The sequence below is a fragment of the Dermacentor albipictus genome, unplaced genomic scaffold (genome assembly GCF_038994185.2).
Source record: "Dermacentor albipictus isolate Rhodes 1998 colony unplaced genomic scaffold, USDA_Dalb.pri_finalv2 scaffold_20, whole genome shotgun sequence".
NCBI lineage: Eukaryota > Metazoa > Arthropoda > Arachnida > Ixodida > Ixodidae > Dermacentor > Dermacentor albipictus.
In genome coordinates, this window is record NW_027225574.1 from 5,597,641 (window position 1) to 5,616,497 (window position 18,857).

The following is an 18,857-nucleotide window of genomic DNA, read 5'->3' on the forward strand; positions in this document are numbered from 1 at the left end:
GAGGTTGTCCTCTTCATCAAGAACTTCGACGATCACCTCGGGCGGCTTGGAACCGTTCTCAAACCAATTAAGTCATCCCGATTCACCCTGAAGCCAGAAAAGTGCCACTTCGCTTACAAAGACTAGCTGTTCCTGGCCATGTTATCAGCAAGTCCGGAGTCCATTGGGACCTGAAGAAAACAGCTGCCATAGTGAAATTATCGCAGCCCGTCGACAAGATAGTAGAGCGCAGAAATCAGACGTCGAGTTCAAGTGGCGAACGTCGCAAGCCAAAGCATTCCAAGAGCTTAAATGACGCCTGCAGTCACCACCAGTACTCACGCACTTCGACGAAAACGCCGATGCGGAAATCCACGCCTATGCAAATAGAGTAGGCCTCGGCGCCTTGCTAATTCAACGGAAGACAGGTTTTAAAGCTTACCCTAGCCGATCATTATCGAAAGCGGAAGCCAATTATTCTTCGACGGAAATATAATACCTCGCCATCACTTGGGCTACCGCGAAATTTCGAGCTTACATTTATGGTAGGCCCTTCAAAGTCGCGAACGACCATATCGAATTGGGCTGGCAAATTTAAACGACCATTCGGGGCGCCTAGTATGGTGGAGCCTCAAAATGCAAGAATTTAACGTCATCGTGGTCTAATACTCCAGACGGAAACACTCTGATGCCGACTGCCTGTCTCGCGCCCACGTCGACCCGCCACCGCAAAACGACGAATACCTTCCTGGAAACAATGAGCGCCGACAACTTTGCTGAACAGCAGCGAGCAGCAACGACTGCCGATTGCTTTCTTGAAAGACACGGGGCTCTTGAATTCCTGGTGACACACTCAATGACACTTAGAGGAGGCTCAGGCGGAACAATTGGGGCTATGTATGACAGCAGCAGCAGCACCACTACCACCACCAGAACTGGAACTAAGAAGCCATGCTCAGTACTTGGAAGGCAATACCGACTTTGTTCCAATAGTATTTAGGCTCAGATGTTCGTTTTCCTTGCGAAACGGCGTCCTTGTAAAGAACTTTCCACCAGTTTGAGCGATCTACTTTCCCGTCATCCCATCAGCATTGCGGCGAGAAGTTCTGCACGCCCTGCTCGACGACCCAACTGCTGGGTACCTCGGTTTCTCCCGCACGCTCTCGAGAATACCGGAATAGTATTACTGGCGGCTCCTCGCCACCAACGTCGCTCAATACGTAAAGACCTGCCGAGACTGTCAGCGATGCGAGACACCAACAACAAGGGGCAGGGGAATCACTAAAGCTTATCGAACTTTCTCGCCGACCGCTCAAGCAGATCGAAACGGACTTATTGGGGCCTTTTCTGACATCAACGTCAGTAAATAAGTAGATCATAGTGGCCACCAATTACCTCACCCATTGCGCTTACATGAAAGCACTGCCTAGAGGTAGCGCGGCCGAAGTAGCGAAATTATTTCTTGAGAAGATACTACTACGACATTGTGCCCCGGCAGTCATGATCATCGAAAGAGGGACGGCTTACATTGGAGAGCTTACAGGGCCAAGCATTGCGCACGTGTCTAGGACTTCGTCACTGCGCGTCAACACTGTTTGCGTCGCGACTAGACGCAAAAAGTGTACGTCTTTCACCTTCATCAAACAGCATCCAAAGAACCTTTATTACCAGGAAGCAGCGGCTTTTATAGACCGCATCGCTACTGCCACAGCGGCGCTGTAACTGCTGACGCTGCCTAAATTGGCGAGCTATCTTATCACACATATTCCTCTTCTTTTTTTTTAATGAGGCCACTCTTGTTACGAAGCTTGAAATCATTCTGGAGGAGCCACACACCTTCCGCTTCGTGTGTGATTGTGACAGTGATTGTTACACTTTTGCACGCTGCTTCTTTCATTACTGCATATTTCTGGTGATTCCGCTGTCAGTTGCGTTGTTCCTCAGCCGTCTTCTAAACTAGTCGGAGGCAGCGAAACGAGGTGAGTGCGATTTCTGCGTAGAAAAGTTTCCCCGGAGTCGACCCAGTACGATCTGAGCTCGTCGGTGCTTCCTCGAACGACTCCTTCTCTTTGGAGGTCTACGATCCATACGTCTGTTCCTTCGGACAGCTCGGGCAGATCGCGCACTCCGTGGCGTCGGTACTAGTCTCTCTCTCTTCTGGCGCTGACGCTGCGACCTCTCAAAAGCTGCCAGTTTGAAGTCTGGTGTCCGAGGCTGGAGGCTTTCGCTTGACGTGGGCAGGGCCGTACGCAGTCGTCTCCCCATGAGCAGCTCGGCGGGGCTGTATCCGCTCTTCAGTGGGCTTGCTCTGTAGGCCAGAAGAGTTTTATAAGCGTCAGCAGTTTTATTTAACGATCCCTTGATAACTTTCACGGCAGGCTCTGCCATTCATTCTGATGATAATGAGGGCTAGACGTCACGTGTTGAAAGTTGTACTCTGATGCAAACTTAGAAAATTCAGCGCCGAAGGCTCTTGAGAATTGCGGCCCATTATCGGAAACAACTACTTCCGGAATCCCGTGTCTGTCGAAAATGGATTTGCAGTGGTTTATTACTGCTGATGAAGTCAGGTTATTCCTCGGTACGAGCACCGGGTATCGTGAAAAATTATCCGTGATGATCAGGCACCATTTTCCCTCAATAAAGAATAAATCCGTCGCAATGCGCTGCCATGGCCTACCTGGAAACTTGGTCTGTTGCAGAAGCATCTTTCGGTTGGTGCTCTGCTTGAGGCAGCTGTGGCAGTTCTTAACAAGTCGTTCAATGTCCGCGTCGATACTTCGCCACCAAACAGAGCTCTTGGGACGTGCCCGGCACTTTTCGATTCCGAACTGTCCCTCGTGAATTATTTTAGGGCGTGCTGCCATAGTGTCGATGGGATCATTACCCGAGAGCCGCACATGAGCAGGTTTTTAACAAGGGCAATGCTTTGCTTCTCATTCCAGTAAGGCTTCAGGTCAAACCCAACGTCTCGACGGCTTGGCTAGCCTTTTGTGCACAGGTTGATAAGAGCTTGACATACTGCGTCTTGCTCTTGCTCCTGGGCGATAAGTTGTAAACTCGGCGCTCTTACCGGGACTGACGAAGCCAGCAATCGCATATAGCCCTGTATCTCGTACTCCAGTTCCAGGGATTCCGTTTGTAGAAGAGGTAACCGCGAAAGCGCGTCCGCCACCGTCAAGTCCCGGCCTGGAACATACACAATGTCATACGTGTATAGCGCATCAGACGCAATTGCATTCTTTGTAGCCTCGGTATTAGTTCGGCAATTCCTTTTGACCCAAACAAAGATACGAGGGGTTTGTGATCTGTCTAGAGGCTAAACCGCTTTCCTATGACATAATCACGGAACTTTTCACTAGCACACACAAGGGCGAGTCCTTCTTTTTCAATTTGGCCATATCGCCGCTCGGTGGTTGTAAGAGTTCTGGAAACATAAGAATCACTTTTAACTGACCATCTTTTTGCCTTTGGCGCAGGACAGCTCCAGGACGGTACGATGAGGCGTCTGCTGTCACCACTGTTTCCATGTTTGAATCGTAGATCCCCAGAACAGAGTCCGGCGAAAGAAGTGTCTTCCAATTCTTGAAGGCGGCTTCCCGCGCGGGACCCCCACGAAGTCCTGTCTTGAGCTCATCATGGAAGAAAGAGGCTGAAGGCTTTCCACCATGCGGGGCACAAGACGGGCCAGACAATTTGCCATGCCCATCACGTGCCGTAAATCTGTCTTGGACGTCGGATGTGGCATTTATGTCACCGCTTCAAGCTTTTGCTTATCGGGACGCACTGCGTTGTTCCCGATTGTATGTCCCAAAAATGAAATCTGGGTAGCACTGAACTCGCACTTATCTCTGTTCAAAGCAATTCCCGCTTTGTGAAGGCGGTCCATCACTCCATCGGTCCATCGCTCATCATACTGCGCCTGCGTGGCACCTCAAATAAGCACATCGTCCATGTGGCAGACGACTCCCTCCTGTCCTGAAAGAACCTGTCCCATTCGTCTTTGAAAATGTTCGGGGGCCGACGAACTTCCGAACGGAAGTCAGTTGAAATAATATAGAAAGAACGGCGTGATAAAAGTTGTGTATTCTTTGGTCCCCTTCACTCAGCGGTATCTGCCAGAAACCCGAGTTCGCGTCGAGTTTCGAAAACTTGCTGGCTCCCCGTAGCATTCCTATGGTGTACTCGACGGCGGGGATAAGATGCCATTCTCGTTGAACGTATCTGTTGAGTTCTGTGAAGTCAACACAGATTCGAACAGAACCCGAGGGTTTAAGAACGACAACCAGAGGTGCGTACCATATAGTAGGCTCGGTGACAGGAGAAATGACGCCTAGTGCTTGCATCCGCTCGAGCTCTTGTCTTGTTTTTTTAACAAAGGCAGGCGGATTCTACGTGGGAACGACAGCGCGAAAGGCTTTGCTTCTGGATTCAACTTGAGGTCATACTCATCTTTGAAGGTCCCCAGTCCCTGGAACACTTGTGGAAAGTCAGATTCGGGGTCCAATTTCTTCACTACGTTGATTTGTGGTAGTATGCAGAGCCTTTCTATCGCTAGTTTCCCAAGAAGAGGGGTTCGGAGGCCTTTAAGTACGTACACTTCCTCGCGGCTGCTCGTTCCCGCAAACGTCATATTCATGGCAGCCATACCAGATATGGCAAGGGATTTACCATCGGGTCCCTGAAGCCGGCGCCTTGCTTGTTGAAGTTTTATGCGGGAAAGATGCGAGTGAAGAGCTCCGCCGGAATGACCGTTTCGTCCGCGCCAGTATCTATTTTGAATACCACATTCGAGGATTCAACAAGAACGGGAACTTCCCACCTGTGAGCGGATGAATGGGATGTGACTGCGAGGAAGCCTGGTACCTCGGTCCGGTTTTCGACGTTCCTGACAGCTCTGGTTGGTCGGCAAACCACCTCGAAGTGCCCTCTTTTGTCGCAATTTCTGCAGACTGCATCTTTCGCTCGACAGGACGCTCGATTGTGCCTGTTTCTTCCACACCAGCCGCATGATTTGGGAACGTTGCTTCCACTTTCAGGCGGAGGCACGTTCTTCCCCACTTGTTGCGTACTCCTCTGGGACTGTATTTGGTGGACTTCCTGTTCTCGCACGCGGTGAAGCTCTGCCTACTGGTTGACGGTCTCGTGCTGTCGTGCTACCAACAATGCTTTCTGTAGTGTTAGGTCCGGATCGAGTTGCAGAGCTCTCTAGATCTTACGGTCTTGAAGACCCAGCACGAGACGATCTCGAATTAAACCTTCTCGCAGCTCCCCGTAGTCGCACGTGGAAGGAAGCAAGCGCAGCGCAGTAACAAAATCCTCGACGTATTAGCCGTCTTGATGCGTTCGGGTGTTAGACTTGACCCTTTCATAAATGACGTTCCGTCGAGGAACAAAGTAGGCCTCGTACTCCTGCAGTACGACCTCAAACTTCTGGTCGGCAGGCTCAAGTTTGAACGTTTTGAAGATATCTTCGGATTGAGGTCCCACTAGATACACCAATGCATCTACTTGACTCTTTTCTGGCTTCCCGTCTAATCCAGGCGCAGTTAGGAAGCGAAGAAATCGCTGTTTCCAGGGGGGCCAGTCGTTTGACAAAGCCAACTTACTTAGTCTTTCCTTGTAAAGTACTTGTTGGCTTGTCCGGCGTCTGGCGCTGTTCAGTGGGCCCGCGGTGTCCTCGTTTCAGGGCAAGTCTCACGTCCGAAAGCCGTGGTGCCTAAGATCGGCGGGTGCCACTTCTGACGCCATGTTTTCGTCGCGACTAGACGCAAAGAAGTGTGCGTCCTTCACCTTCAACAAACAACAACCAAAGAGCCTTTATTATCAGGAAGCAGTGGCTTTTATAGACCGCATCGCTAGTGCCACAGCGGCGCTGTAACTGCTGACGCTGCCAAAGGTGGCGAGCTATCTTATCACACAAACACCTGCAACAATCGTGCTCGCCAAAGGTCATCCCATCCAAAGATACGTCACTATGGATTGTCTCAAGGTACACATCCGTCATCTTTCTCGCGTCCCCCATCATCACTTGGCGTTCTTGCCCTCACAGATACCTCGTGCCACGCTTACTGAAGTTATCGTCACCTCTCCAGATCGTCTTCCATCGGGATACACACCAGCAGCAAGCCCTTCATTCCCCTTGAGTATCCGACAGCCTTAGGTGCGCATAAGTATTCCTGGTGTAAAGAAGAAGGCCAGTAATCCAAAAACAGCTCTGAAATAGATGACGCTGCTTTTAATGAATGAGACATGTGGGGATTGAATAAACATTGTTACGATCGGCCAGCGGGGGTAGTAACCGTTTAGCCTCTGCTGTAACACTGCGACAAATCGCTTCGTGAAGCCAACAATGCGCCCCCCGGACAGATCTGCGGCGACAGCAAGGCGAGACATGTTTGGCGGATCGAGTGTACATTGGTTCACTGTCACTGTCACCGACGATGGGAGCAAGAAACTCCCTAGAAAAATCCGAACTACTACTCATCAGACCTCGTAATCGCTGCTCCCCATGCTCCCCCATCACGATCCATCTGGACGGACGCCCAGTGCCTGAGGTTGAAACCCTCCGCATACTGCGACTCCCTATCCAGAGTGATGGTAAAAACACCACCACCCTGAAAAAACTCAAGCACATTGCAGGTGCGATTTCACACCTCATTCACCGGGTTTCAGCCCACCACAGAGGCATGAAGAAGCGCGACCTATGTCACCTCATCCATGCCTTCGACCTCAGCCATGTGTTTTACACAACCCCATATTTACACTTATCCCGACAGGATACTAATGCCCTAGATGCCTTAATACGCAAGGCATACAAAGTAGCACTAAAACTACCCCTTAACACACCCACAGACCAACTACTCAGCCTGGGCCTCCACAACACTATCGGGGAACTTGTAGAAGCCCACCGACAGGAGCAATACATTCGCCTGACACATATATCTACTGGGCGGCACATCCTGGACTCCCTCGGGATCCGGATACAGGCCAACGACCCTACACTACCCGCCACCCCACGCCACATCCACCATGAGCTGCTTATTAAGCCGCTCCCGAGGAACATGCACCCACAACATCACGAGGAGCATGTGGAGCTGATATGGGTGCCTGCGCACTCCGGGAATCCCGGAAACGAGGCTGCCAACCTTTTAGCCCGAGGTTCTATTAACCGGGCTCAGGTGGCCTCCGATCCGGGATTCACGAAGGAGTGCATGCGCTCTTTCAGCGATCTGACGCAGGCTTATAGAGCCGCACGTCAGATCTACCCCCCACCTCACCCATCCCTAGACAACAGACATGCGACACTTTGGAGGCGACTCCAGACCCACACACTCCCCTCCCCTATCCCATTACCATCCCTCTTCCCCCACCCCCGCCTGCTCCCTCTGTCCCGAACCGTTCGCATCCGCCATACACATCCTCTCGCTTTGCCCGGCGGACCCTCCCCCGCGGGGCCTGGAGCACCTGACATCGTGGGAGGACTGGGAGACCGTGCTCCGCTCAGAGGATCCGGCAACGCAGACCATCGCGACCAGCCGGGCTGCCAGTGTTATGGACCTCCGGAACATAAACAATTGAGTGGAGTACGGTCGTGCGGGGGCCCAGGGGCCTGCGTGCCCCGAACACCTCTGTTTGATTAAAGTTTTTTTAACAACAACAAACTCCTGGAAAAGGGCGTTCTATGTCGTTGCCTCCCGGACTCCGGTAACCGCCACGGTCGTTTGAGAGACACTTCAGCTAATTGCTGGGTCATCCCAGGAACCAGGACGCGCAAGTTTGAGTCAAGCTTGACAATCCCTGTCTACGAAGCTCCCCTCCTTTTTGTGTGTTCAGTGAACAAAGGTGCCGGAGTGATTGTGTGCCCCCTCACCCTCAACGTGGATCCTTCGGTGACTTTGAACGCTCCGACTAGATGAAGATGGGACGGCAGATTTCCCTGGTCTAAGGATCTAGGAAGGAAAGAGGGGATTTAAACAGACTTTTTCGGCTCCTCAGTGTGCATCAATTCAGTCATGCTAGACTGTTGAGACGTAATGTTCTGCACTCCTCATGTAGATATTGTAAATAAACCCAGTACTCCACGTCCTCGATGAGAACATGTTCCACCCTTCAACAACGTCCTTAGCCTGGATGATTGAGACAACGGCATGGGCCAGCTGCCCCTTTTGAGATGCCCGACACCAACCGTTACATCATCTATACCGATGGTTCGGTCTCATCTACCAGTTCTTCAGATGCCGTTGTCATTCCGGCTAAGAAAACTATAATCAAATTCAAGCTGTCAAACATGACAACATCAACGGGGGCAGATCTTGCTGCCCTGCCTGCGTGTTGCTGTAAAATACCTGCTGCAAGCGACACCTCAGAAATGGGTCATCTTTTGCTACTCTAAGGCAGCACTTCAGAGTCTGCATTTTCGCCTACATATATCACAAGACTCATGAGCAGCAGACATATGAGATAAGGGAAGACTGCCATCAAGCTATCGATTAAGGGCATGAAATTATATTCCAGTGGCTACCCGGACATACCGGCATTGCTGGTGATGGTAATGCTGGTGATGGTGATGGCATTGCTGGAGATGGGCGGCCCCCGGGCTGCCCATCTGGAAGAACGACCAACCAGTCGCAGGACACAGGAGAAGGAGCACAACCACCTACAACTCACAGACCTTTGCGGAGTGACTAAACGAGGCCCTCGCCGACATGTTAGCTTTGTACGTCGATGTCAAGCACGAGACGTGGGAGGCCATCCTTCCGTACATAACCTTCGCTTACAACATGGCGGGGCAAGAAACGACGCAAATTACGCCGTTTAAGCTGATTAACGGAAGGAACCCGGTGATGACGCTCGACGTCATGCTACGGCACGACACCGACGAAAATAACCTCGATGTCGCCGCCTATCTTCAGCCTGCCGAAGAAGCCCGACAGCTCGCCCACCCGGGTATCAAGAACCAGCAAAGACCGACAGCCGACACTACAAGCTTCGACGACGCTATGTGGAATACCACCCCGGCAATCGTGTGGAGGTTTGGACCCCAATATGCCGTCGGGGACTCAGTGGAAAATTTTCTGCGACGTTATTTAGGGCCGTACAAGATATCCCGACGTGTTGGTCCACTTGATTATAAGGTTGTGCCTGGCGGTGTCACGCGAACACAGTGGCGCTGTGCACGAACTGAAGCCGTCCATGTAGTGCATGTCAAGCCGTTACGCACGCTAACGAACTGCCCTGTGAAAACTTTAATTCTTACTCGTTTTGTTAGCTTCGCTTCTACATGTTCTGTTTCATTTAGAATGTTCTGTTTGCAGCATCGGACAATGCTTTTTAAAAGGACGACATTGAAACGAGTACTTGCTAATACTTTTCCGGTGACCGCGTTTCACCAGCTAACGAACGTTTGTTTTCGCACAGCACGTGACGCACCTGCATGTAACAGAACCTTCTCGATCATGTTTGCCGATTCTATCTGTTGTCTGTGTTGTAGCCGAACTTTATGTAATGAGATTGCATGTGCGATACGAATAGTGCTGTACTTTCTGGAAGGAACACGGGCACCAGTATAATTACCCTGAAACCTTCGACGAGTCATCTAAAAATAGCTGTAAAAATCTTATCTGCTTGACCGGCAGATCAGGTTTCGACGACTGGCGACTGTGCTCGCCGCTATTGTGATTTGAGTGTCACTTGCTTTTGAGGCCACAGGTTTGCCCAATAAAGAGCTAATTTCATGCTTCCCACGTTTACTACTGTGTTCTTCACCTTCACTACGACGTGAGAATATTTAAACAGGAAGAATTACACAAGAGGGATGATTATAGGAAGACAGAGACTTCATGGGGTCAACAGTGCTGGAACAATGGGCATCGGTGGAGCTAACGTTTCAACAGAGGGACTTGCCTTGGTCAGGGCAGCAAGTACCCTGATGAAGGCAAGTTTCTCTGTCGAAACGATAGCTCTAGCAACATCCCTTGTTCGAGCAATGTTGATTACCCAGGAAGAGTAACCTGTCTCCCGGCATTGAAACAATAATTGCACTGTTAACATCTAGTTATAAAGGTTTTATATGTGCATTATTTTGTATGCACAGAATTAAAGTGTAGCGCTTCCAGTGAGCTTAAGATTTTTCTATCCCTCGAATTTCTCGCTTTTGTAGCGCTTGAATAAGGTCCGTGTATGTGCCGTAGTAGAACCGTACTGACCAGTAACATGTTAAACCACAGTGATAAAGGGCTATAAATAATTGGCATTTCATATTTATAAGGCAAGCAATGTCGTAACGTATTCAATATACCGGTAGAATGACTTAAGCTTGCACAAATAAAAGAAAAATTATGTGGAACTGACGACAGCTTTCTGCCAAGCAACACACCCGTGAATAGGACCGTGAACGTGGCTTGGATTATTAAATTTTGAAAGTTTAAAGTGATTTCTGTCAACGATACCATTCTTCGATTTAACAATAAACACTTTGTCTTGTTTTTACTTAGCTAAATCTGATTACACTCAGTAGACAACAAATTAGACCATCTACGTGCTTGCTAGGCTCTTATTCTATATATTTCCACAATATGCATCTTCGCAATATACCACAGTGTCAGTTGTGTTCAGCAAAATAACATGAACCAATAAATAAGTTCCTAAGGAATGCATTTTCAAACGATTTTGTCTTTAACTCAGCCTCAATAGCGTTTTAAGTTCTGACCCCGGCCCTTCTCAGGTGTTAAGTGGACTTCCCTCTTTTGTACGTGCAAATCTATCCCCCCCTCCACCCCCACCCCCCCAAACAAACTCCGAATTCCTCAGTAAAGGTAGCGCAAAAAGAATTGACATCAGAAGATGAAGCTGACGTAATGCTCTCCTCCACCTAACGGAGTGCCCCGTGCAAGCATATTGTTAAGAACGGCCCAGCTGAGGTGCAAGTGTTGCCAGCCAGTTGCGACGACGGCCGGCGTCAACTTTCAAGGGAGGCCACCTTTACGCTCTAGCCTCGTCGCCATTGTGACTGAATGAGTTCGACGAAGCAGGCTTCGTCGACCGTTCGACGAAGCATTCGACGAAGAGAACCCGGTTGCGCTGCGAGGGTCAGCTCCGAGTTCTACGAAGTCCATGTGACGTCGGTTCCGGACCGGACCGTGAATCTGTACGTGTGTGTGTGTGTGTGCAAGCCGTCCCGGAGAGAGGTGTGATGTTTACAATGACTGGACGAACGTTTCCGTCCCCTTGGAATCAAGGGGGGACCGAGTGTTTATAAACCGCTGTTGTGCGGATGCTCGACACACTTTCTTAAGCAGTCATGCTAGACTGATGAACTGCATGTAAATGCTGTAAATGAACCCATATTCCACGTTCTCGATGAGAAGCAGTCCTTCCCTCCATCAACGTCATCAGCGTGGATAAGTTGGACGACGGCATGGGCCGGCTACCTTCTAATTCACGCCGGACTCCAATCTTGACAACGGGTTACGAGCGAAGGGATTGGGACCCCAATCCTGACAATATCTGATTAGTGCCTCCTTTCACTACAGCATTTCTTTGCACTCTTCCTTTTCCGCGCAGAGTAGCACGTATGGGCTGACAAACCGGTCAGTATTTTATTTAAATGGATGCTAAAGAGACACCCCAAATCAGTTTACCCTGATGAAGATACCTTTAAAGCTCCATTTTCGTTAATTTTGTGGTAATGGGATGTTTACTAGAAAATAAATTAATGCTGAAAACTCAATTTCTTGGACTTCGCGCCAAAAGACGAAACCCCATTGCCGGTAACTCAGTGTGACGTCACGGATTTCAAATCATCTCTTCGCAGTTTAGGTGCTGTGATCGAGTAAATGTTCTTTAAACTTGCTAAGTTTAGTCGCTGGCGCCCTCTTTTACAATAAAATGCAGTCCAACATTGCCGACAAAGAGTAAGCTAGTCCCGAGCAGACGCCGTCAAAAGCTATGACGTCACGGCGATCTGGTGCAGAAATTTCAAGGCGGCGTCACCACCACTGCTTCGTTTCTGGCTACTTTTCTAGTTTACCAAGAATCTCCTCGGGTAAGAGTGACTTCTTTAGTATTGGAGAACGGCAATTTACCAATACAGCACAAACAATATCACTTTCGCGTCCCTTTAACTCGAGCACCCACTACAGGTTCACAAAAAAGCCCCTGTAAAGCATGCACCTCTGTAATATGACACTGCCTGCAACTGAGCTGACTTTGCAAACAATGAAGTGCCTTCAGTGGCATTTTTAATACGTTCTGACCGTAAAATCTTTTTCTCGTGACGTCCAAAAGGCGTGGAAAATTGGAAGCGAATAGCACAGAAATGCAAGTAACAATATAAGAGCCGCAACGGCAAACGTGATCTAGGTTTGCAAGAATAGGTAACGAGAGTGGGTAAAAAGAACGCTACGTAAGAGTACGTCATGCTTAGAAACCATGTATACGTCGCCCCTGGAAACCGCCAGATTGGAAAAAGGGCTTTAACAGCTTTCAGAAATTGATCCCATCAGCCCATAGTTATAAACATGCTTGAACCAGTGCCTATCATGCCCGGTGGGGTTACCTAGATGGTGCAGTTCAAAATATAGTTTACTAAATATGACAGGTTTGAAGTACGGGTTCGTCGCAAGCAACCAAAACCTGTAAATTAGCCCGTTAGATGATAAGATAGCATTATTTTGCCTAAGAAAAAAATGCCGCGACGTGTCCTAGCGCTGCCATAAAGCTGGGGCTTCAGCGAAATGCGGGCACGGTGTATTGAGGCCGATCGAAAACATAACTTCTCTCGCTCTCTCTCTCTCTCTCTCTCTCACTATATATATATATATATATATATATATATATATATATATATATATTCTAGTGCTTGGGCACGCCTTTGGAGAAACTAGAATAATAAGAATCGGGCGGCAACGTGGGCATGAAGCGTTTCTCCATAGGCAGGGCACTTGGAGGCAAATCAATGCGCTTGTGCGGATGTCCTGAATATGAACGCAGCCGTTATCGAACGCCCGGTTAAACATCGAGCCTGTGCTGCGTCGCTGCGTCTGCAGCTTCAGATTTCCGACGAAATGGGGACGCGAACTAAGAGTGCAATCATTTTTTTCTCCTTCGCTTTTTTAACGATCGCCCGAAATGACCCAGTTTGGCGCACTGGCCCACCAAACACGCCGCGGCTTCTGGTCGAAGCGAATGACGCTGGCGCAGTTCGATAACAGGTGTCGGGGCGGGCTAGTGTGTACCGCTGTCGGAGAAAAAATGAAAGCACACCGATGCGTGGTGTTGAGACGGAAATTCGTTGCCCATAAACATCAAACCCTAATATAATGTACTGAGTTGGTGAGCGAGAACCACGAAATAAACAAAAACGACATTTCTTTAGAAAAATCGAGCAGGCAAAAAAAGAAAAAGGAATTGATGCGAAAGCACCAAGGGTCTACTGATTTAGAGGACGTTCTTTTTTTGTTCAGTAGAGTAGTTTGCTGGGCCAGTCCTGTCCATTTCTACTTGTGCTCGCGTTCGTACCTGCTGGAAACCTTTATACGTTTTTTTTGTTCAATTGGACAATTTTTAAACTTTCTCATATATGACTCTGCAATAACTGCTGCAATAAGAGCTCTGCAAGGTCTTATAAAAGCTAAAATTAGCACCTCTGCAATTTCCAGGTTCTTATTTCTGCTTATTTTTTACACCCTTGTGGCCGCTGTCAGACCTCAACAGAGAACGTGGCGGTGACACATCATAACATGAAATAGTTGGCGCAGCCGATCATTTGATAAGTTGTGTGATAAGCTTGGTGGTGGTTGTGGTGGTGGTGGTCAGGTCGGCGATTGCTCCTCCCGAGCGTCTCTTATGAAATCACTGTGGTGTTTCACCACATGTCCATCAGACCAGTCTCTCCTAAAAATGCGATAAGGAGGCGTGATGTTACGCAAGCCGTTTCGCGTGCAGCAACAGGTGTAGATTTCAAACTGTGTTCTGACGTTTCAGGCTTTATTTTTGACACTTCGAGTGTGCAAGGCTGTCCTGTGTTATTTTTTTAAAGTATTTTGATTGTCTAGAGCTTAACAGTCCTTCTCACTCTGATGTGGCGAAAATGCCGATAACGTGTGAAATGGCCTGCGCAACGATAAAATCAGGCACGAACTATTGGAAGGTAATTGACAAAGTGAAGCGACCTCTGCCCGGTAGGTTTGTTAAGATATACTGGACCATCATTCGTTAGGTCTAATTGCTAGTGCTGTGAGGTGTGTCGTGCTGTGACGTTGTGCTGCCTACAGGACCAGACAGCGTTACAAACAACATTAAATATTTTGCCAGGGCCCATATCGTGCACTGGTGTCAGGATTGACCCACCAGGTCGACCTCTTTACACTTCCGCTGCGATAAGCCCAGTTTACTCGGCCTGACAGTCTTTCCACAAAAATTGAGGGGAGAACCAAATAAATATTGTATTTAACAATAGTAAATCAACACTTTACCGCCAGTACATTTTTGTTCTTAATTCCAAAGATGCGTTGCAAGGCCTACTAAAAAAGGAGGGTTGGGGAACCAAAGAAAAGCTAGCAGATATGCATCGTTCGGATACTCACATAGCTGCAGTTTCCTATATCACAAGGTACAACCTGGCAAACAATATTGTATTTCCCGGTGCCGTCTTCATAAACAAATTAGCTAAGCACAAAAGAGAGACACGAACAATTTGAAAAATACTCACCCTGGTGCGTACGCCAGACCTTCAGAAGCAACCGCCACTGTGCGAAAGTATGGCACTCCTCGCTTAGAAGACCCTCGACTGCCGACTGCAGGCTTAATGGGATATGTCATGTTTCCAACCCAGCATTTGTCTTCATGATTCTGCTCCTAATTGACCAAAAAAAAGAAAGAAATACGATCGTCTAAAGGCTGTCATGGCCGCGCACGCAGACTGAAAATGGTGACGAGTGAGCGAATCGCACCCACCCACTTTTCTCCCTTCTTTTTTCCTTTCTACCCGCTTCATAGCACCTGCCTGTCTGCCCATGCACGTCGATTCGAACCACCGGGCGTTATTAATGAAGGTCGTGGACAACGCGCAAACGTGCCAACAAATGCGTGCATGTGCGCGCGCTCACATTTGTTTGCCGCTCGATATCGTCTGCTAAGCGATGCGTTTATGCAGGGCGCGGGAAGGAGAGGAAAAAAAAATGCGCTCGGCGTTAACCTTGAGACGACGGTGACGGGCCATGTACTTTGCTACTCGGTAGCTGTGGCCAGAGGGGGACCCTGTTGCATGTGTCGCTATGTGGCGTGGCAGCGAGATGAGAGAATGTCACGTCAGTCGCCTATAGGGTTCGTGGGGATACTCTTTGATAGCGTCATCGTCGACCTCGTTCGGAAAAGCAGAGAAGAAACGCGTCACAATAAGAGCGAAAGAGGGAGAGTGATAAAAAAATAATAAACCACGGTGATGGCTCTGCTCCTCTAATGTTTCGCAGCACGAAAGTTGAAACGCACATGGCGGGGTATGTAGCGTATATAGCGTATGTAGCATATACAGTATGTGTATGTAGCAGTATAGGGGACGATAGTGTGCATCCGCCGGCCGAAACTGTCTTTATTGGCACTGAAAGCCTCGAAAACTGTTTTACAATTTTTTGTAAGCATGGCTTCTCGATCCTTTCAGGAAGGCAGCGACGACTTTGCGATGACTTTGACTCTGCAAACGGGGCACTAAAGTAGGCACAAACGTCACGTAATGGCAAATAATTAAATTTGACTGAGCGCGATCTGAACAAGCGCGTTGACGAGAACAACTTCGGCGTGTCTGCTGGGAAAGGACAAATATATCTTTTTCTATCTCTCTCGTTGTATTGATTGAAAATCAGAAGGCGTAAAATAGCCCACCAGGCTCGCAGTACAAGAATAGCACGGGAAATCGTTTACGACTTTCCCTCACTTGTTTACGCTAACGTCATCCATAGCGAAATTAGAGGGGCGAACTTTTGTGGAGCATCGTGCGCACCTTCATTATTTCTGGTATACGTGGCGGCGCACAGAACCCCCATGTTTTTTTAATGCCATATGAAGTGAAGTCGTATTCATTATGGTATTCTTATAAACTGCTCTTCTAACAGACATCGCTTCTGTCTGCTTATTTTCATATATTTTATATATGAAGCTGAGACATCTGGCTTCGCATCGGCTTACCTCTGCTAAGAAAGCCAGAACGCCCCCTGCTGCTGTGACAGAACGGATGAGGTCGTATCGAAAACGTCCCACCGTGGTCGCGATAACGTAAACCTATTCCACATAGTTTTCATTACAAATGCGCAGTTAGTCATCCGTGATCCGCCTATATCTCATCCCCGCCTATATGGGCGAGGTCCGAGCTCATGCACTCTCGAAGCTTTCTCGAGGATTGAGTCACAAGTGAGAATTTCGGTAAGATGAACTGTGTAGACGGTACCAAGTGACAGTCAGAGAGGTGTGATTGCTACGGTATTACGTAGAACGTGTGCAAGGATGGAGGTGGTACAGGAGTTATACAAGGTATGTGCGTGGTATCAAAAATGAGTCACTTGGTGCATGCAGTACCTGGCTTTGGGTTGCATTGAACCTGTAATTTCTTGTCGGAGAAGGAAGTCTTTGCTACTGACTTTTCACTGCCTGTCATAAACGATGTGAAACCGCTCAATTTATTTCTCATAAACAAGAGAAAACTCAGTAAGAGGTCGACGTAGACAACTATGTAACCAGGTCTTTGACCGGTTACCCGTCTTAAAGAAATAGGGGAGCCCTAACATACTATAGAACTTCCCTGCATTCCGCAGAAGCTGCAAGAAGTAAGCAATAGGGTTAGCGCGACTGCAGATAAGTGAGTTATTCCACATGTAAATACCCGGAAACGACACGCAGTCACTCTCTATTTTTCAAAAGAAACTACGAAATTGGAAGAGTCCTGAATGATCTGACATGGGTTTGTCAGCTCTGCCCCTCCGCTTCTGACGAGCCTATCACGTGTCCTTTTGAGATCCTGCACACATGGCTTCTCACGCATGTATAATCGTCATTTTAGCAATACTTGTTGTTGTTCTTGTTGTTGACAGAGAAGAGATTTTCGTTTCTTCCCACCCTGAATTTTATCCCGGGTTGGCAACCTGTGCAAACCATCCAAACCGGTGATGATTTAATCATACCCTTACTCTGCTAATCATCGTCATTGGGCCAGTTACCACATATATTGGGTGATACTTAGGGTTCACATTTAGGTGGCATTTACTCACCAAGAGAGGCGCGTAAATGTGAACAACTCACGGGAACGTGTCGTGTACAACACGTCTTGTTCACATAAGGAAGTCACAATTATATTTTTCTGGATGCACACTACTTCCTTTCTGTATAGTGATACATTGGACTTCTCATGTCTAACTAGACTAGATATATTCAGCCCAAATGTGCAGCTTTGTGGAACTCCACGTTCGCAGTTCTTAAGCCAAAGGTTCCTGCTTTTTTTCTCATGCATCCCAGCAATTTATTATTTGAAAATATTTGTTTCAGACAATCTTCGCGCATCATGTTTAAGTTTCTTTTTCTTTGTGCTGTGTTGGCGAGGTTTCCTTGTTGTCGGCGTCCACCACAGTATTGCTTGTTCTGGTCTCTGAAATACGTGCACAGACGCCGATGCTCTCAGAGTGCGTGAAGAGCGTAAAACCTCGCCCGAATTGGCAAACAGCATTGTTGTGCGTGATAGCGCACTTGTTAGCGTTCCCAAATGAACACAGCTGCTCTGACACGGATTCAAGTCCCAGTTGTGGACAAACTCTTTTTTTTTCCCACCTTGATGAAGCTCGGGATGACGAGGAGGCCTGACGACGACAAAAAAGAAAAGAATAGGTCGATGACAACAACGGTCTTGGTCAGCCTCACGGAAGAAACGAACGGACAAGGCAAACCTAGTTTCGAGCACAGAACTGTTGTCGTGGTAAAAGAGGCGTTTGTACTCTAGACTATCTCCGGACGCACGGTAAACAGGGTGGTTAAAATTATTCCGGAGCCCCATGGCACCTCTTATCAGCAACTGTGTTGCTCTTAGGACATCCAATATTTCAATTCATTCTGCCTCATCAGCCATATAATATTTCGCTAACCATTAAATATAAATCAATAATGATATTACACCATCAAGCAAAGAGAGACTTTAACGGCAGAACTTGGAATGAAAATATTCCCCGACGAGAACGATACTCCCTAATGCGAAAGTTGAGCGCAGCTCTATGCGTATTTTCATTTCGCGATATACTAAGGCAAAGGGTTTGAGAGAGGCATATAGCAGAGTCGGCGATCGTAGAAAGTCTGATGTGCGGGTCAAGCGTTACGGCTCTTATATATGACTCGTCGAAGGTTCCAGTGTAATCGCTAGTGCCCGGGTGGCTTCCAGAAAGTACTACACGTTTCGCGTAGCACATACTATCAGATTACGAAAAGCTTTGGTGACCACAACCAACCGATAAAACCATCTATAACATTCGAGAGAGAGAGAGAGAGAGAGAGAGAGAAGGGAAGACGGAAAGGCAGGGAGGTTAACTAGACTGAGTCCAGTTTGCTACCCTACGCGTGGGGAGGGGAATGGGGAATGAAAGAGAAAGAGAGAGAACTTAAGTGTAGGTTGTCTATAGGCGGGCACTCAAGTCCGTTGCCTTCAGGCAACTGTATCAGGAGAAACTCCTGATACATGCAGGTGCATCGTGCGTCGAGGGATAAAGTTTAACGCTTGTTAGCCGGTGAATAGCAATGACCGAATAAATATGAAGTTATCGGTGAACAGGCGACGGCACGCTACTCTGGCGCCATCTCGTAGTGGTCTTCGACGTATAGACCCTACGCTTGCGCGGCATAAGGTA

At 48.3% G+C, this 18,857-nt stretch overlaps 1 protein-coding gene across 1 annotated transcript in view; it reads right to left on the reverse strand.

Annotated features, from left to right (window-relative positions):
* The window catches only part of Cad86C (Cadherin 86C), a 182,654-nt gene that overhangs the window by 152,067 nt on the left and 11,730 nt on the right, over positions 1–18,857 (reverse strand). The window contains exon 2 of the mRNA XM_070529286.1: positions 14,693–14,838. Within this exon, the coding sequence (XP_070385387.1) occupies positions 14,693–14,802 (110 nt within the window). The 5' untranslated portion in view covers positions 14,803–14,838. The remainder of the gene's footprint in view (positions 1–14,692; positions 14,839–18,857) is intronic.